Below are 21,228 nucleotides of genomic sequence, written 5' to 3'. Positions count from 1 at the left end.
TTAGGCAGAAGGACTTCTTATATGATAATTCCTCTTATCTCACTTTTCTCATCTTCACACTTTCACATCCTCTCTCTAATCATTTCTTATGGAGCACAATGTAACCTAGATATAAATATTAACCACTTGCCCTTAACAATATTTTTAACTTTTTTGCTATTAAACATGTCCAGTACAAAAATTTAAAAAATCAAATTTTGTCATAAATTTAGGACAAAATGTATTCTGCTATATGTCTATGTCCGTTTACAAATGGCAGTATATATATTGGGATATTTTAATTACTTATTTTTACTTGTAATAACGGTGATCAGCGACTTATAGCAGGACTGTGGCGGGCATTCTGACGCTGCGGGAACTGACTTGGTGTCACTGATATCCCCAGTGACACCAATACAGTGATCAGTGCTAAAAAAAAAACACTGACACTGTACTATTGGCATGGGCTGGAAGGGGTTAACAGGAGGGGCGATCAAGGGGTTACTATTTTACCTGTGTCCCTGTCCTTCACTGTAAGCACACAGCCATCCAAAGCAGTGTGCACGAGCTGACAGGGAGGAGAACTGTTTTGTTTACCAACAGTTCTCCTCGTTGGAGATGCTCTGCAATCATTGGGCACCGGCGAGTAATCCCTGGCCGGGACCCGATAATTGACAGCCACGGCCACGAATGGCAGAGTGGGTAGGGCGCGCATTCCCTACCTGTAAATACAAAATCACGTATATATACGTGATTTTACGTACCCGTGCTGTCCTGTAGCAATATTTCTGCTATAGGGTGGGCAGGAAGCGGTTAAAGGTTATGTAAACCATAACAATGAACTTTGCTCCTTTTTGGTCTGAGAAATCTACAATTAAATACATTTTTATATCTTTTCGACAAATGCAAAAAAATAAAGGATAATATTACATCAGATTATGTAATTTTCCTTTCCTGGTGCCTTCCCATGACAGCATATTAGCAACAGAACTCTGCTCCTACAGGATTATTGTACTACACTATACCAAGACCAACTGGAGGATCTGTAGGCTGCCGTGGATTGGTACTAGGAGAGGAAACTTACTGTCGGAGATCGCCGCGCCGCTGGGCTCAGCGCAGGCGCAGTACACCGCCCTGTACGCGAGCGCCGGGACTTGGCCGACCGCGGCAACCAGGGTCGCGCATGCGCAGTAGAGACCATGGGCGCGCGCCTGGCACCAATGACAGCGCAGGGCGGGATATTTAAATGGCCCTGAGCTGTCATTCAGTGCCTTTTGGTCTTTCTGAATCCTGTGAACCTGTTAACCTGTCAAAGTAAGTTGCTGACCCGGATTGTGCCCTGACCTTGCTGTTTCTCCTGTTCTTGACCCTTGCTTGCCTGACCTCTCTCCTGAATGCCCCCTATTGGATCTGACCTGCTGTTGCTGACCTGGCGTGTGACCCGACTATTCTTTGCCCGCTGCTCTGTACCGCACCGTCCCCATAGTTACCGACCCGGCTTGTATGACCTTGCACTTGCTCAGCCATCCATCCATCCGTCCCTCTCAACGGGGTCTCCAGACCTCCTCATACCTGGCTCTCTCCCGTGGGAGCCCCTGGCGAATACCCCTACCACTGACGGGTGTCCTCAGTAGTCACGACCTGGTCCCAGGGTACTCCAAGTCCATCCCCACCATCAGGGGCCCTGGTGAACAAGTACTCTGGGGCTTAGACTCCGTGCGCTGGGAACATCCGATCAGTGGAGTGCTAGTGGTACCGCCGGGCGGTCCCTTACACTTACAGTGAGTATTTTCTGGTTTCCAGATGGCAGTGCTGTAGCAATAAATATGTAACTGACAGGTAAGAGCGCTGAATCAGTTATTTATTAATATAGGACACAGATGCTTGGATTGTCTTTTTGCCAAAATCAACTGTAGTCAAGGCACCTGGATCTACAGTTGTGCTCACAAGTTTGCATACACTGGCAGAAACGGTGAAATTTGGCATTGATATTGTTTAGGTTACATGGGCTGCCCAGTAACATTGTCTCAGATCGAGGGGTGCAATTTACTTCCAGGTTTTGGAAAGCTCTTTGCAAGGCCCTGAAAGTGAAACTCTGCTTATCATCTGCTTACCACGTCCAATGTAAAGGGCAAACGGAACAAACAAATCAAACTCTGGAGAAATACTTATGATGTTTCTCAGCTTTTTCCCAAGATGACTGAGCATCCCTGCTTCCATTGTCAGAATTTACCTACTACAACTCAATCCATTCAGATACGAACCAATCGCCATTTTGGGCCAATTATGGATTCCACACTTCCTGCCTACAGGATACCATACTTGAAGCTTCAGTACAAGACAGACTTACCATTGTACAAGACAATTATCGAGCTCTCCGAGAGTCTATACAAAAGGCTCAGGCAGACTATAAAAAGTACTTTGACAGAAAATGGAGGGGAAACCCTTCTCTGAAGGTTGGAGACAAAGTTTGGCTGTCAACAGTCAACCTGAAACTTCCTTGCCCATCACGAAAGTTGGGACCAAGGTACATTGACCCCTTTCAAATCAAACGTGCAGTAAATCCAGTAGCATATTAATTATCTCTTCCTGGATCATACAGGATTCATCCAGTCTTCCACGTCTCCCTGCTCAAACCAGCTGTTCCTGATCCATTTCCAGAAAGAGTGGAGCCACCTCCACTGCCGATAACAGTTGGAGATGAGGCTGAATATGAGGTAGAGTCAATCCTGGACTGCAGGAAGCAGGGGAGACAAATCCAATACCTGATCAAATGGAAGGGGTATCAACCTGAAGAAAGCTCCTGCGAAGCAGAGGGCAATGTACATGCCCCCAGACTTCTCCAAGAGTTCTGTTCCAAATATCCAGAGAAGATGGCCCAAGAGGCTGCCCTTTGGGGGGGGGGCACTGTTATGGCTATGTCCACAGTAGAGGTACTCGGAGACCTGGCATTCCTGCCAGTACCTTGCATGGCCGCAGAAATGCACGCTGCCAAAAATCTATGTGCATTGGCACACGGACGCGAGCCGGAACACGCATGCGCACTGGCGCATAGTTACCTATGCATTCGCTCAGTTTGGCACCAGGCGGCCTTTAAAGGCTCATCACTCCTTCAAATTGCTGGTTGATCTCTGGCTCCCCAGTACCTTTGTCTGTGTTCTCTTGCTACTGTGATCTCCTGTTACCAATTTGGCTTGTTCTTGGACCTGTCTTTTCTGCCTGACTCCTGATTTGAAGCTGGCTTGGCTAACAGATATTCTCACCTGCATGAGAGTATAAAAAAATACAGTGAGCGCTCCAATGGTAAGCAGCTGAACATTCAAGGAAAACACATAAAAGTCCCAAAAATATATATATAAAGAAAATGCAGCGCTGTGTGATGTTACTATATTGCGGGCAGATATAAATAATAAATGAAACCAAAGCAAATGAATAAATAAATCAATAAATAAATACATCACAGTCCAGTAATGGTGCTCGCTGATTCCCAGTGCAAAAGTTAGAAATGCGCACTAACCAGAAACGTATTAATAATAAGCATGTGTATATGATATCATGGAGATTCCCCTCTCTTTTCTGGTCTGGTAATGGGCAGGAGCTGGAAATAGTAGAGATGAAGCGCCCTCGTGTGGCGAAATGGAGGTCCAGCAGGTCACAGAAATCCTTACAGAAGTGTGTGAAGTGGAAAATTCCTCCTCTCAAAGGCTGGTGCAGGGATCAATCTGCGTCTGCAGAAGCTGAAAAGGCTCATCGCAGAAGACACAGGAAAGAACCCATAGTGTAGTAGGTTGATGAAAATGATTTTATTCAAGAAAAACAGGAGTGTTCAGAAAAAACTCACAATGGTACCAGGTTTAATCAAATGACTGACCCTTTAAGATTAAAGATGGCCGCCGGGCCTCCACGTGGCACCGGCGGCGTAGTGTCAATGGCGTCCTGGGCTCCCTCTGACGCATTTCGTGCGCACTCACTTCTTCAGAGGTAGAGCTGAGGATCCTCAGCTCTACTTCTGAAGAAGTGCATGCGCACAAAACGCGTCAGCTGGAGCCTAGGACGCCATTGACACTACGCCGCCGGTGCCACGTGGAGGCCCGGTGGACATCTTTAAAAACCCTGTTTACAATATGCCTGACAACACCTTGACACACCTCACAGCTTCTGGCACACAGTAATCTGGAGGGACAAGACCAAAGGAGAGCTTTATGGTCACAACCATAAGCTCTATGTTTGGAGAGGGGTCAACAAGGTCTACAGTGACAAGAATGCCATCCCCACTGTGAAGCATGGTTGTGACTCAGATTTTTGGAGCTGTGTGAGCTCTAAAGGCATGGGGAATCTTGTCATAATTTATGGCAAGATGATGTGGCATGTTATCAGAAAATACTGGCAGGCAATTTGCATTCTTTTGCACGAAAGATGCTCATAGGACATTCTTGGACATTCCAGCATGACAATGACCCTAAGCACATGGCCAAGTTAACCCTCCAGTGGTTACAGCAGAAAAAGGTGAACGTTCTGGAGTGGCCATCACAGTCTCCTGACCTTAATATCATGAAGCCACTCTGGGAGGATCTCAAATATGTGCTTCATTCAAGACAACCAAAGGCTTTGCATGACCTATTACAAAAGACTGCAAGCTGTCATTGGTTCTAAAGGGGGAACTACACAGTGTTAAGAAATATGTGGGTGCAGACTTTTTAACAGGGGTCATTTCATTTGTTTAGTTGTTGCCATGTTTTGTTTTATAATTGTGCCATTCTGGTGTGACCTACAGTTGAAAATTAATCCCATAAGAAATAAAAGAAATGTGTTTTACCTGCTCACCTATGATTTCTTGGTACAGTACCTCACAGAAGTGAGTCCAGCCCTCACATTTTTGTAAATATTTTATTATAATTTTTAATGTGACAACACTGAAGAAATGACACTTTGCTACAATGTAGTGAGTGTACAGCTTCTTAACATACACTTCCTCCCTTCACGCTGCCAAACAAGCCTACTTTGTTACCCTTATTAATACCTTCTCCTCCAGTCCTCGCCACCTCTTCTCTACTTTTAACTCTCTACTTTCTCCGTCTCTACCTCCACCCAGTACCTCACTCACCGCCCACGAGATTGCTAACCACTTCAAAAACAAGATTGACGCAATTCGTAGGGACATCGCCACTGCTCAGACATCCACCCCACCTAGCATTCCTCACACTAAAACCCCCTCAACACTTCGCTCTTTCAACCTCGCTACTACCAAAGAGGTCACTAAGATCTTCTCAGAAGCCCGCCTCACCATCTGCCCCCTAGACCCTGTCCCCTCACAACTCCTATGGTCACACTCTTCTTCCATCCTATGCTCCCTCACTCACATCTTCAATCTTTCCCTCTCTACTGGTACCTTCCCCTCCCCTCTAAAGCATGCGCACATCACTCCTATACTTAAAAAATCCTCCCTGGACCCCACCGACCTGAACAACTTAAGACCCATCTCCCTACTGCCATTTACCTCTAAACTCCTAGAACGCTTAGTCTATATTCGCCTGAGCTCCCACCTCACCGACAACAACCTTCTCGACGCTTTACAGTCTGGCTTTCGCCCCCTACACTCCACTGAAACTGCCCTACTCAAACTCACCAATGACCTACTAACCGCCAAAACCAAAGGCCACTATACAGTACTCCTACTTCTCGACCTCTCTGCAGCTTTTGACACTGTTGACCACCCCTCCCCCTCAAAAAACTACACTCTCTTTGCCTCAGAGGCTCCGCTCTCTCCTGGCTCTCCTCCTATCTATCACAGCACTCCTTCAGTGTTACTTATAACGCTGCCACCTCCTCTTCACTCCCTCTCTCTGTTGGGGTCCCTCCAGGCTCTGTCCTCGGACCCCTTCTCTTCTCCATCTACACCTCCTCCCTTGGCCAACTGATAAACTCCCACGGCTTCAATTACCATCTCTACGCTGATGACACACAAATTTATCTCTCTACCCTCACCTCACCCCTTCAGTCTCCACTCGTATCACTAGCCTACTAAGTGACATATCGGATTGGATGTCACTCCACTTGCTCAAACTCAATCTCTCCAAAACTGAGCTCCTAGTATTCCCCCCAGCCCGCGCTGCCCCACCTGACTTCTTCATCAACATCAACAACACTATCATCAGTCCCACCCCTCAAGCCAGGGTACTAGGTGTCATCCTAGACTCCAATCTGTCCTTTCAGCCCCAGGTCCAATCGCTGACAAGCTCATGTAGACGTCACCTCCGCAACATCTCCAAGATACGACCATTCCTAACCTCGGAAACCACTAAGCAACTCATTCACTCCCTTATTATATCACGCGACTACTGTAACTCCCTCCTTATTGGCCTACCTCATCACAGGCTATCCCCACTTCAGTCTATCATGAATGCTGCTGCCAGACTCATCCACCTTACTAACCATTCTGTATCTGCCAATCTCTCCACTGGCTTCCAATTGCCCAACGGATAAAATTCAAAACACTAACACTGACGTACAAAGCCATTCATAACACTTCCCCAAATTACATCACTGATCTTGTCTCCAAATATCACCCTAACCGTACTCTCCGCTCCTAACAAGACCTTTTACTCTCTAGCTCCCTTGTCTCCTCTTCCCATGCTCATCTCCAGGACTTCTCCAGGGCTTCCCCCATCCTCTGAAACTCCCTACCCCAATCTATCAGACTATCGCGTACTCTGCTCACTTTTAGGCACACTCTGAAAACCTATCTCTTCAGGGAAGCCTACCCCGCTCTCAGCTAATACTGGAATTGTCTACTCTCCCAACCACTCCATCCCCCACAGTTATTACCTTTTGTACCACTATCCCCTCCCTACTAAATTGTAAGCTCCAAGGAGCAGGGCCCTCGAATCCCTCTTGTATTGAACTGTATTGTTACTGTACTGTCTCCCACCATATTGTAAAGCGCTGAGCAAACTGTTGGCACTATATAAATCCTGTATAATAATAATATTAATAACAGTGTAAATTTGCTGTCCCCTCAAAATAAGTCAATACACGGCCATTAATGTCTAAACCACTGGCAACAAAAGTGAGTATACCCCTAAGTGAAAATGTCCAAATTGGGCCCAATTGACCATTTTTCCAGCCAGATGTCTTGTAACTTGTTAGTGTTACAAGGTCTCAGGTGTGAATGGGGAGCAGGTGTGTTAAATTTGGTGTTATCTTTTTCACTCTCTCATACTGGTCACTGGAAGTTCAACATGACACCTCATGACAAAGAACTCTCTCGGGCGGCAGGGACTCTGCAGCGTGATCCAAAAAAAAAACAGCCAGGGCAGCGCGCTCAAATGCAATGATTGGCCAGTCTCGCTGCCACTCACATCCTGATAGCCAGTGATTGGCTGTCAGGATGTGTGTAGGCGGGGCAGCGTGACGAATGTGAGAGGAGCTAGGCTCCTCTCACAGTCCGCCTTGAAGACCGGAACGGCGCGGGAACACGGCGAGAGGAACGCGCGGAGCAAAGGTAAGTGAATTGACACAGGGGAGACTTGGCTTACTACTTGCTACTTACTTACTACTACTATATGAGGGATGAATTAATATGGGGGATGAATTACTATGGGGGATGAATTACTATATGGGGGATGAATTACTATATGGGGGATGAATTAATATAGGGGGGGATGAATTACTATAGGGGGGATGAATTACTATATGGGGGATGAATTACTATGGGGGATGATTTACTATATGGGGGATGAATTACTATGGGGGGGATGAATTACTATATAGTAATTCATCCCCCATATAGTAATTCATCCCCCATATAGTAATTCATCCCCCATAGTAATTCATCCCCCATATAGTAATTCATCCCCCCTATAGTAATTCATCCCCCATAGTAATTCATCCCCCCCATAGTAATTCATCCCCCCCATAGTAATTCATCCCCCATAGTAATTCATCCCCCATATAGTAATTCATCCCCCATATAGTAATTCATCCCCCCTATAGTAATTCATCCCCCCCATAGTAATTCATCCCCCATATAGTAATTCATCCCCCATAGTAATTCATCCCCCCCTATAGTAATTCATCCCCCCTATAGTAATTCATCCCCCCTATAGTAATTCATCCCCCATAGTAATTCACCCCCCATATAGTAATTCATCCCCCATATAGTAATTCATCCCCCATATAGTATACGGGGGATGAATTACTATAGGGGGGATGAATTACTATAGGGGGGATGAATTACTATATGGGGGATGAATTACTATGGGGGATGAATTACTATGGGGGATAAATTACTATATGGGGGATGAATTACTATGGGGGGGATGAATTACTATAGGGGGGATGAATTACTATAGGGGGGATGAATTACTATATGGGGGATGAATTACTATATGGGGGATGAATTACTATGGGGGATGAATTACTATATGGGGGATGAATTACTATGGGGGATGAATTACTATATGGGGGATGAATTACTATATGGGGGATGAATTACTATGGGGGATGAATTACTATATGGGGGATGAATTACTATGGGGGATGAATTACTATAAAAACTTATTGAAACTAAAAACAGTGTACCATCCTATGTATTTTCAGTTTTAAAAATGTGGCTCTCAAAATAAATTTCAATCGTGGTTTTGGCGAGATTTGGCTCAGTTGAAAAAAAAGGTTGCCCACCACTGGCCTAGGCTATAAGGTGTTTGCCAAGACCCTGAAACTGAGCGGTAGCACGGTGGCCAAGACCATACAGTGGTTTAACAGGGTTTAACAGAACAGATCCACTGAGAACAGGCCTCGCCATGGTTGACCAAAGAAGTTGAGTGCATGTGCTCAGCGTCATATCCAGAGGTTGTCTTTGGGAAATAGACGTATGAGTGCTGCCAGCATTGCTGCAGAGGTTGAAGGGGTGGGGGGTCTGCCTGTCAGTGCTCAGACCATACGCCGCACACTGCATCAAATTGGTCTACATGGCTGTCATCCCTGAAGGAAGCCTCTTCTAAAGATGATGCACAAGAAAGCACGCAAACCGTTTGCTGAAGACAAGCAGACTAAGGACATGGATTACTGGAACCATGTCCTGTGGTCTCATGACACCAAGATAAACTTAGTTGGATCAGATGGTGTCAAGCGTGTGTGGCAGCAACCAGGTGAGGAGTACAAAGACAAGTGTGTCTTGCCTACAGTCAAGCATGGCAGTGGGAGTGTCATGGTCTGGGGCTGCATGAGTGCTGCCGGCACTGGGGAGCTATAGTTCACTGAGGGAACTATGAATGCCAACATGTACTGTGACATACTGAAGCAGAGCATAATCCCCTCCCTTCAGAGACTGGGCCGCAGGGCACTATTCCAACATGATAACGACCCCAAACACACCATTAAAAAAGGGGACCACTGCCTTGCTAAAGAAGCTGACGGTAAAGGTGATGGACTGGCCAAGCATGTCTCCAGACCTAAACCCAATTGAGCATCTGTGGGGCATCCTCAAATGGAAGGTGGAGGAGCGCAAGGTCTCTGACATCTACCAGCTCCGTGATGTCGTCATGGAGGAATGGAAGAGGACTCCAGTGGCAACCTGTGAAGCTCTGGTGAACTCCATGCCCAAGAGGGTTAAGGCAGTGCTGGGAAATAATGGTGGCCACAGAAAATATTGACACTTTGGGCCCAATTTGAACATTTTCACCTAGGGGTGTACTCACTTTTGTTGCCAGTGGCTTAGACATTAATGGCTGTGTGTTGAGTTATTTTGAGGGGACAGCAAATTTACACTGTTATACAACCTGTACACTCACTACTTTACATTGTAGCAAAATGTAATTTCTTCAGTGTTGTCACATGAAAAGATATAATAAAATATTTACAAAAATGTGAGGGGTGTACTCACTTCTGGGAGATGTACTGTACATACTGTATATTACCAATTCTGCAAGGGTGTACAAACTTTTGAGCACAACTTTACATTATAGTGCTGGAGGTAGGTATGTTGATATGACCAGTTCAGCACTCTGCAGATTCTTATGTGTGCTGCTCAAGACGTCAAGATGGACCTTGTTGAATAAGCCCTTACCACTGCAGAAAGATCCTGTCTGAAAGCCCTGTATGCCCACTGGAAATGCTTACTAGTCCATGAAGATAGAGTCCTTGTGCTTGCTTCCTTCCCTGAGTCTACTGGCTGGCATTAGAAAAGTCAGTCTGGAGTTCTGAATGAAGACAAAGCTTGGATATTAGATTTTTTTTATTATTATACCAAATTTATATAGTGCAAACAGTTTGCGCAGTACTTTATACTATAAAGGGAAACCGTACAGTTGCAATACAATTAAAAGCAAGAGAGGGTCCTGCGCCTAAAAATTCCTAAATTTAATAGGGAGTTCTAAATAAATCAAGTTCATGCAGAACTGTATTTCTTAGGTCAGCTGGGAAGGATGAGAGTATCCACTCTTTTTCAAAATGGAAAACTGAAGTCACTTTGAGGATGGAGTGCTGCAGTGGTGTTGGAACCACCCTATCTGAAAATAAGGTATATGGTTCTTGGGCACCTAATGCTTGTAGCTCCAAGACTCTCCTCCTTGAGGTTATGGCCACGTAGGTCTCTTGCACACGGGCTTTGTGAGTGACATCTACAGTGGAACAATTTTCTGTTGGAGCAAAGGTATCATGGGGATGCACAATTGTTAGATAAGGAAGATGTTGCTCTGGGGGGGCACAACAGCCTTCATAAACTGTTCAATTTAATAAATATTTGCCCACTTCCTGTTTGAACCAAAGACAAGCAAAAGGCACCAGACAAGAGCATCCCACTCATAAACCAGTGAACAGGGAGAAAGAAGAAAAAACAGAAACAATAAAAAACTTTAGCTGAATCTATAGATTCCTTGCAAACTCCAAAACGTCCATGTAAAACAGTCCATAAAGTCTTTATCCTGCTCCACCCAACACCAGCAGCTGCTCATAAGAGTGAAATGACAGCTGAGAAAATAAAAAGGAACAGCAGAGAGCGCCAGACTAAGTGCAGTAGTATAGGCACAGTTTTTATTAAGACAATTGGAAACTCACTTTTAGATGTAAAAACAAAGCATGTCTCCATGATTTAAATTAGTTGTCTCTGTAAGTCTGCAAGGTGGATAGTCAGGATGCTGCTGAGGCCACCAGCAGGATCAGATGCTGCTGTAGGCAGGGCTGCTGCTAGATTATTTTGTGCCCTAGGCAAGACCAGCTACTTTCACCCCCCACCACCATCATCCCCTCCCAAATAACTAAAAACAGTAGAAAATATTAAATCAACAAAACATGAAACTGCTACATTTCTTTTCATTTGCAAAGATACGTGCCATAAGATGCCACCAGCACCAATATTAAAGACAAAATAAGTGTAACGGACGAACTGTACCTGTGACTGGTATTGGTAGGGTGACAATTGCAGTGAGTGGAGGATGATGTACCCACTGGCTGGAATTCCTCAGGCAATGGGAGGATATAAAATGCTGTAACATCATGCAGCTGAAATGAGTGATCCCATACAGTGACAGGTCCGACATAACACACCACCACCAAAACTGATACTGATACAGATCAGCAGGCCCAGCAGGCACTAGAAGAGAAGGCTGTGGGATTGTGATGATGTCATCACTCACTGACATTTTGCACATGTGATGGATGTCCGGCCAGTCAGGTCACACTCACACAGACATAAGACATTGGAGTAAGACATTACCTTCCTCTACAGGAGCACTCCGCCTCCGCCGATGAATGGGAAGAGAAGGGCTGGAACTCCACAGTGATCAGCAGCAACCAGCCGGCTTGCAGTAAGGGACTGCGTCTGAGAAGAACATTGGAAGGAGAGGCAGCTCAGCTGCTACAATTGCCCCAGACACCCAGCATCTTACTCTGTCCTTTCTTCCTCCCCCTCTACTGCCCCTCCCCTCAGCTGAAGGATCATTCATGATGTGGCGGTATCCCACACAGAGTGCTGGCGTGTGCTGCGCCCAGGTTCCCCTAGATGGCAGTGTGCCGTAGGCAGCTGCCTAGTTTGCCTAGTAGAAGCATCGGCCCTGGCTGTAGGATGAGCCATATAATGCAAAGAACCAGGCTCATACTACTTCACTTAGTCTGGCGCCCTCTGTTCTTCCTTTTTATTTTCCACTTCTTTTTTGAGACTATGGAAATAGCTGAAACTTTTAAAGAATGTTGTAGGAATCACTGACTGCTGTAGGGTCACTGGCTCACTGGTGACAAATACATGCGAACAGAGGCAGCTCCTTTCAGCCTGCCATTGCTTTGTACAGATTTCCTAGCTGCACCTGCTCACTCACATCTGTGATTCTAGGGGCAGTAATCTGCTGTCCAGCCCTAAATGCAGGTGTGAATGAGCCCAAACACCATAGGTCTCAGACTCAATAGTGTGCTGTTAGAGGGCTGTGAAACTATGAAAACCCAGCAGCCTGCAGTAATGTCTACTGGTATCGCCCTCTCGTTGAGATGAACAAAACTTGAGAGTGAGACCTGAGGCTGCCGTTTCTGTAACCTGTCATCTAATATCAGTTCAGTAAATGTTATTTTTCATTGTTTTTAACTGTGTGTGTTATTTCTTTGGGATTATGTTGAGAGACTTAAATTGCACATATAATCAGCTTCTTGGGGTACGAGCACAAGAGTTTAAGCTGAACAATCAAAGGGGATTGGTCTGGAGGGATCACATGGGAGACCACCACACAAAAAAATGTTTATTCTGAGAATAGGTCTTTGAAAAAAAGAATAGCAAGGGTGCAGAAGACTTTAGACTCACATGGATCAACTATAGACCTTATGGTAAATTAACATTGTAGCCTTGAGCGTCAAAGGAATCATAGACTCAGAAATGCCCTTGTTACTTAGAACCTGGGCTTCAACAGCCATGCTTCTAAAGTCAGTGACCAAGGAGCAGGAAGGCGAATGGGTCCTTGAAACAGGAACACTGGAATGTCGATGCTGAGGAGCAGAGGAGAAAGGAACTTCTTTGCTCCACAGACCCCACAAAGCCACTATGTCATTTACTTTTTTTTTTTACTTGTTGATCCGTGGATCCCGGGATCTGCATATAAATCTGTCCAGTTGTTGCTGAACCTGGAGTCTAGAGGGTCCACATCTAGAATCCCCCACCTCTGTGTCATGTACCTGAATGAGGAGCCCAAGATGACAAAGGTGGTACAACTCTTGTCTGAGCACACCTGGACGCTAAGACAAGTCATGCAAGGATGATAGAAAGGCACAAGTGCTTTATTGCTGAAACTAGTAACTAGAACATGAGAGTGCTGGAGTACAGCTGGTAATCGTCTGAGAATTCACCAGGTTCAGATAGTGGTGGAGTCAGCTTACAGGCTGGTGTCAGCAACAGAAAAGCAGCAAAGCACCAAATGTCCAGGTTAAAGATGGTAAGGGTAGTAATCAGCAACTAGTGACACACAAATACAATCCAATGGAAGTCAGACAGAAGCTGGGAGTGCTTCCTCACAATTTTGTTTATTTTCTAAACTTCAGTTCCACTTTCACTCAATAAAACAGAAGTACTAAGAAGACAACAATCCTCCTAGGACACTAATAAAAAACTAACTCATGCTGGTAGAAGGAGGGGTTATACCATGGGTTGGCCTACAATTGTTTTATTTTTTTTTCCCAGTGTCCGATCCTTTTGTATACCTGAAGGTTTAAGAATTCCAGTGTCCCTTAATGGATGAGAATGAAAAGATTTTTTAATAACGTCAATAGAATCCATATGCTTGTGTGTGTTTTCAATTCTGTGATTCCATATACAAGATGCCCGCATATCACTATTATGCCTTTTGATTCCATTTATACGCTTTTTCTGATTTCTCTTTTTTTATCCTTTAATGCTGCTACATTTCTCCTGCTTTCTCCATACATTAAATCTCCTTATATCTATATTCTAATCTCTTTCCCTTTTAATTCTAAATCAGATTTCTATAATTGCCATGTCTTTTCCACTCTATTTCCAGCTGGATCTTTAACTATAAATATTTTCTACCAAATCACTGCATGCTTTGTGCATCGCTTGCTGTCATTAAGAGATGGATGTACTCACACCCAAATTATGTCTGCTGATGTGTCAGAACACCATCCTTGTATAGGTTTTCAAATCCCAACATCCATTCATGATGTCCCTGTATCTGCATCAAAGTCAACACACACCGACGTCCAATGACATCATAGCATTGTCTCCACCTATCTCCACTGTCCAACCTACCCATTCCACCATGCTGCATGTTTTCTATAGGGCTGGTCGGTTACATTAAGTTGCCACTAGCTGTTCTCATCAGCGCCCCACTTAGATACAGGTGCTTTATTAACCTTCAAGGGTATGTAAAGTTATAATTTTTTCAGAAAAACATCTTTAGTACACATTGGGAATATATGTACATTTTCCCCATCTTTTACCTCTTTAAAGGAGAAGTGTGGGATTTGAAAAAAATAAACACAAAAATTCACCTCCATGCTGCAGCTGTTCCTGGTCAGTTCTAACACCAATAACTAAGAGATCACATGACTGCTGACTGCTCAGTTCTCAGTCTGCTCAGAGTGGAGAGTAGCGACAGTCAGTCACCGCTCTCATCTCTGCCATTCCAGCACTTACTGGAGTACTGAGCAGGGGAGAGGCGGGAGCAGCTGGCTCAGTCTCTCAGAGGCACGCTTAGCCTGCTTTCACACTGATCCGCCGCAAAATCGCCTAAAAAAAAGCATAGGCGTTTTTACCACATTCTTGCCGCATTTTTTAAAGGACACGTGACTTAAAACTGCACCAAAAATGATTCTTAGAGGCGTTTTCCATTGATTTCAATGGGAAGAGGCGTTGTTTTTTTTTTTGCTCTGTGACATCAGCTGACAGAGGGCAATAGAAAGAGGTAAGAAATGTTCCAACGGATTCAATGTAGAATCTCTGCAACAAGCTACAGTCAACAATAAAGCTACTTTCACACTGATGCTTTTTTACCAGCTAAAAATTCAAGAGAAATGCAATAAAATATTTCCCTTTAAATCCTATGGGGCTCTTCACATCACTGCGAGTGTGACGCATTCTGGAATGTCCTGCTTGCTGAATCTTTGGTGCGCTTTTCTAAACCATGCCAAAAATGCAGCTCCCTATTGTGTGCAGGCAACCAGAAAATGCACTGGAAATGCAGCACAAACGCATATGCGTTTTTACCAGGGAGTGGTGTGAAAGCAGTAATGTTACTTTGCATCAGGTCCTTACTGTTTATGTGAGATTACAGTTAATTGTTATTTGAAACAGTTTAGGAAACCTCCCCGATAAGAAAACAACATTACTTCAAATAACACTGATATTTATTATTTACAATGTGATTATATTTCTACATTCCATGTACCTTACTCTTTTTTTTTCATCTCAGTAAAAATTTGAATACAAAACATCTGCAATTGTGTCTAAGCTTTGGACTTTGGACATGCCAATGACTGACTTTGCTGAACATCTGTTAGAGCTTGGCCTTGCTGACAGCAGTTCCCAGTTCTGGATATCTGTCAATTAGACGCTGTGCTTCTCTCTGTCCAGACATCAACGCACCATGAGTAGTAGAATAAAAGTTTCTTTCTGTAGCTTCTCCCGCAAACAGAACCTGTGAAGGCTAAGAAAACAGAATAACCGTTTCATTTGTTTTTTTTGCTAACTTTTTACAAGATAGATATCATTTTGGTGTAGATTAGTTACTTTGAGGGCTTACTTACATCTATGCAGTTTACTCCCTAATGTGTTTTCCATTGAAATCAATGGAATCACATCAAAAAGCATGTTAATACGTTCCCACGCATTTTTTGAAGACGTACATCATGACGCACGCTGACTTGCATCTTAAAGCATGCACGGACATGCATTTTGATTAAAGGATAAGTTCACCTTTGGGAGCATGTTACGCATTACACCTATATTTAGGATGCAATGTGTAACATCCCCCAGACGTTGCCCCTCCTCCGCACCCCCCATGACAGTGGGCGGGGGTTCTCTTCTTCTCTCCACACCCGTTGTCACAGTTTAAAAATATCCTAGCTGTGCAGGACACACAGTTACATCATTCATTCACAGAGATCTGTGAATGGATGGACTACAAGTACCATCTTCCACCGCAACAGACAGCTTGTAGTGCTCAATGAGCTGTGAGGTCACTGGTGTACAGGAGGTATGGGCAGACAGCTATACTGAGAGTCTGCAGGAGCCTGACACTTCATACGTGATCTACTGATCACAGGTGCAATGCTTTCCAGGCTTCTGCAGGAAAAAAGTATAAATGCACATTTTTTTCAGCAGAAATATGTGCATTTATTATATTTTTTCTAAAAGCTGAACTTAGCCGTTAAGACTGGGTTCACACTATTGCATTAATGCAAATTATGAGCACAGCAGTGACATTCATTTTGAAAGTAACCTCAACACACTAAGGCAATGCTCTTGCATTGTATTCCCAAAAAAAAGGGTCAGGAGCACTTTTGGCTGTGCAGTGTAGCACTGACAGCCCATTCAAAATGATTGAGTTGCCTTAATGTTAACATGGCGTTTTTGAAACCACCTCTGTGATCCCAGCCTTAAATGGAAAACACTGTATAAGCAAAAATGCCTTAAAGCTTGGTTGGGTTCACATTCATCCTCTAAACATCAATTATTATATCTCCCCAAAATCCTAGTTACAGTAGACATGACTGAACTTTTTAGAAACATTGCTCAGCTAGCAGTTCTAATGATACTTGATTTGTTTTGTTGGATTACTGACTGAAGAATAGGGCTTAGTTCACACTAACCAACTCCAAAGTCGCATGATTTTCAGTGCAACTTTGGAGTCTGAATTTGATGTGACCTTGATAAGACTTCTACACTCTCTGGCACTGAAGCCATTTCAAAGTCAGATCAAAGCAATGCAGATACCTTTTCAGAAGTCGCAGCAACTTCAGTGTCAATTAGAATGGCTCTTATAAAGCTACATGGCATTTCACATGTCCTGTGACTTTGAGTCTCACAAGTCGGATCCTAAGGAGTGTGAACCAAGCCTTACTGTTGGATTACTGAAGGAGGAATATATATTGTGGGACAAGAGAAAACAAACACCTCATGGATTAAAAATAATGCCCTTAAATCCAATGCCTTGGCTACTTATTTGCTTCACTTAATGTCTTACCTTTGCAGTATCCTTATCTTTGGGTAAAGGCTCTGCAAGACTGTCAATATCACTTCCAGAACTGCCGACAGCAACATAACTGTAGGAGCCACCAGTGTAAGGTTGGCTATGCCACTTGCTTCGCAAAATACTGATGGGTGGGGGTAGCTCAGGGTTACCTATATAGGGTTAGAGAAAGAATAAAGATAAATGCAGGTTTATTGCCAACCTTCTGACAGTCCTGAGTATTGTTCAGACAGACTGGGATACATAATTAAAAGAATTATTCCACCCACTACTTACATATATAAGCAACAATAACAAGTAAAGTGATCTAGAGGAGGCCTGTAGAACCCAAACCAATATACACTATATGACCAATAGGTGCATAAAATCAAACCATGTGCTCTCCATTGACAAACACTAGAGGTAGAATGAGTTGTACTTAAGAGCTCAGTTATTTTAAACATTGTGGTGGATACCAAGAGAACATTACTGTCTGGACTGCATAGTGTCTCCTGTAAATTTTAGTAGAGCATGAATAATGGTTTGGGACTGCTTTCAGGGCTTGAGCAAGACATCTTGGTTCCAGCCAAGGGTATTCTTAGGCTGGACAACATTATACAATTTTCTTGTACAATTTTCCTTTAGATTTACCAAAACCATATAATATGAGGTCAAACCTAAACACTTTCAATTGGTATGCAATCAGGCAGGACCTTGCACTACATAGTTGAAGGTAAATCTAGAGGAAAATGAACAAGAGAAAATTGTATAATATATGACCAGTCTTTATGCTAAAATATACATAAATACATTTTAGACCATTTTGAATAACTTTGTGGTAACATTTGGGGAAGGCCTTTTTCTGTTTCAACATGACTGTGCTCCTGCGCACATAGCATGGTCCATAAAGGCCTACAGACTTAAGCTAAGCTTTATTGAACACTTTTGGGATTTTTTGGAGCACTGACTGAAAACCAGGTCTTCTTGTCCAACATCAGTGCCTAGTCATACAAAATACTGAATGATCAAAAATTCCAAAGGCACTCAAACATTTTTGTAGAAAGCCTTCCCTGTTATTACTGCAAGGTGTGTGTATGAGGGGGGTGGGGTACAGGGTTACCTAGCAGACACGTGTCCAGCGCATGGGGATGCCTATTTAACTTCAGGATCCCTTCACAAATACTGTAATTTACACTTTGCATGCACATTAAGCATGGAACCTACAGACCACAATGGGAGGCCATCACTCAGAACATTCTGCCTAATCAGCAAGAAAAAAAACATGCTTGGAAACATTTATAGCATGAACAACACCAACACCAATTATAGAAGATGATTAAAGCTGAACTCCAGCTTTACTTGTTTTTAGTTCCAAGGTCTAGAAATGCCTCTTACTTGCAGAAAAATAATAGTCTGAACTGCATCTCTGCTGTCATCTCTGAAGACCCCACATAGCAGCACAGTGGCTAAATGGTTAGCACTTCCACTTGGCAGTACTAGGGTTATTGGTTCAAACCCTAATTATGGCACCACCTGCCTGGAGTTTGCATGTTCTCCCTGTGCCTGAGTGGGTTTCCTCCCACACTCCAAAGACATGCTGGTAGGTTAATTGGATCCTGTTTAAATTGGCCCTAGTATGTGTATGTATGAATGTAAGTTTGGGAACTTAGATTGTATGTTCCTTGAGGGTTAGGGACTGATGTGAATGTATATATATATATATATATATATATATATATATATGTATTCTCCTCACAATCCTCTGAGCTCTTGAGCCACCTCTTAAAGCTTCAATTCGTAGAAGATGAGGCCTACCAAGGCCAGCAAAACATCCACAATTCCTACCACCACTGTCTACTGTGCTCTGTGTAGGCAGGGTTCTACCAGGGCAAAGGCATGGTGATTTTTGGCTACTCCCACTGAACAAGAACTATATGTGCTGCATAAACCAGCAGCAGAGACCATACAGGATGTCACTGAAATGTTTAAAGAGGTATATTTTCTACATTATATATGTTAATATAAAAATTTATACTGAATGTACATAAGTGGACGAGAATGTGGGAACAAGAGAAAGCATTTAAAATACTAAACTTTAGGATTACTTGGCTCTGAAAGGTTCCAAGTAAATCTGTTCTTATTTTCATGTATATCTGACAATAAATAAAAACATAAGATGACCTATTTTATGGACTAATGTTATACCAAGCCATTTTTTTTCCATATAAAAAAGATCATATCTTCTTGACAATAAATCACAGATTAACTGCTACACAGAAAGTCTTTAAATGGAAAATTTGCACAAAATTTTAACTACGATACAGTTGCCTATGCAGTAAATCCCCAAGTATGTAAGTGAAATTTAAGGAAAATATTTTTAATCAGCAAAGACAAAGGGAAAATTTGGCAAATATTTCAAACTTTTAAAAGTGTAACTGGTGCCTAAGAGAAGGTACGGCAAGGCCAGACTGACCACTGATGTGCTTTAGCGCTCCTGTTTTCACTGTGAAGCTATTCTCAGTTTCCCCATCTTTGGTTCTAAGGGACAGATTTATTAAAACTGATGCGCACAGAATCTGGTGCAGCTGTGTATAGTGACTAATCAGCTACTAGGTGTTTATTGTAAAAGCTTAATTGAACAAGCTGAAGTTAGAAGCTGATTGGTTACTATGCACAGGTGCACCAGTTTTAGTAAATTTGCCCTTAAGACTCACATCCTGGAGCTAAGCCAACCCAAGCAACATCCTCCTTCTAGCGAGAGTATTCTAAATGGCCACTAAAGGACAGCAAATGGGTTTAACTTATTCCCAAAATTAGCCCACTAAATGTTTTCATTATATGCATGTATAATAGTAGAAGTGTAGAATGCAACCTCTTCAAGCAAGTCCCTGTCAACTTCTGTTATTATCCAGAGAGTATAGTATTTATTACATCCCAAAAGCAGTCCCACAGAGTAAATACAAAATAATACAATAATTAAAAGTCATATGATTCCCCTCAGAATTCTTAGTTCTTCCTTTTCATAACTTTGTGAGTGATACAGACACCACACCCCAGCATATATGTATCTAATTTATGCACCTATGTATTTTCCATGCATGTATCTACTGAATATACTCTAACCCTAGGCCATTCCTCTCATGAATTCAGACAATTTAATCTCCCTTCATATATCCATTCTCCTCATTCACTAAGATGTAATGGAAGGTGACTGGTTGAAAAGCCAAATACAGTACTGAGCGTTAACAAATATGACTCTTTGCACACCACGTATTCTGTGGCTGCTACAGCAGGCAATCAGGCTACATTCTCGGAGCCTCTAGCTCCTTCTACAGGCCTCGAGGCAATTGTATTAAATACAACAATTGTATCACCATAAATACAGTAGGTTTTCCTTTGAAATACCAAAAACCATCTCCTTCAATTATTTGCCATTTAAGGCTATCGTATTATTTATGACCCCATTTACAAATTCCCTTCTTATATACTCCTGCAGTTTAGTGGATTTTAAAATGATTATATTATTTTTTATTCCCTACTTACCTACTCCTGTAGTTTTGTGGATTTTAAAATTATTATATTACATTTTATTACCATTTACATAAAATATTACTTTATAAAGGCACATTTATTACATGACACGTGTTAAGAGTGTTGGGTTTCACTGGGCTATTGGGGTTGTGCCCATGGCGGCTTGATCCACATGAGATGGGTTGAGTGATGCTGGGCATTGTTCAACACAGAAAAGGACCAGCAGCAAAAGAGAATGCAGAGGGCAGCAGGAGCGGCCTACTGTTGCTTTGCTAAACGATTGAACAATTATTAGCAAAACAACTAAAGCTGGAATTAAGCATTTTATTTATGTTTATTTTTGTCTGAACATAATAAATAAAGATGTATACCAAAACAATGGGGAAGATTTACTAAAACTGCATGGTGCAAAATCTGGTGCAGCTCTGCATAGAAACCAATCAGCCTCCAGGTTTTCTTTGTCAACGCTTAATTGAACAAGCTGAAGTTAGAAGCTGATTGACTACCACGTACAGTTGCAACAGATTCTGAGTGCTCCAATTTTAGTAAATCCCCTGAA

At 43.0% G+C, this 21,228-nt stretch overlaps 1 protein-coding gene across 1 annotated transcript in view; it reads right to left on the bottom strand.

Annotated features, from left to right (window-relative positions):
• Window positions 1-15,297: 15,297 nt before the first annotated feature.
• The window catches only part of PAOX (polyamine oxidase), a 43,778-nt gene continuing 37,847 nt past the window's right edge, over window positions 15,298-21,228 (bottom strand). The window contains exons 6-7 of the mRNA XM_089680022.1: window positions 17,154-17,311; window positions 15,298-15,614 (exon numbers count right to left, since the gene is read on the bottom strand). Of these exons, the coding sequence (XP_089536148.1) occupies window positions 15,465-15,614; window positions 17,154-17,311 (308 nt within the window). The 3' untranslated portion in view covers window positions 15,298-15,464. The remainder of the gene's footprint in view (window positions 15,615-17,153; window positions 17,312-21,228) is intronic.

Source organism: Staurois parvus, unplaced genomic scaffold (genome assembly GCF_062004578.1).
Source record: "Staurois parvus isolate SC_StPar_1 unplaced genomic scaffold, SC_StPar_1.0 ptg000234l, whole genome shotgun sequence".
Classification (NCBI taxonomy): Eukaryota; Metazoa; Chordata; class Amphibia; order Anura; family Ranidae; genus Staurois; species Staurois parvus.
Note: the sequence above shows the minus strand (reverse complement) of the source record. Positions and strands in the feature narration are given on the sequence as shown.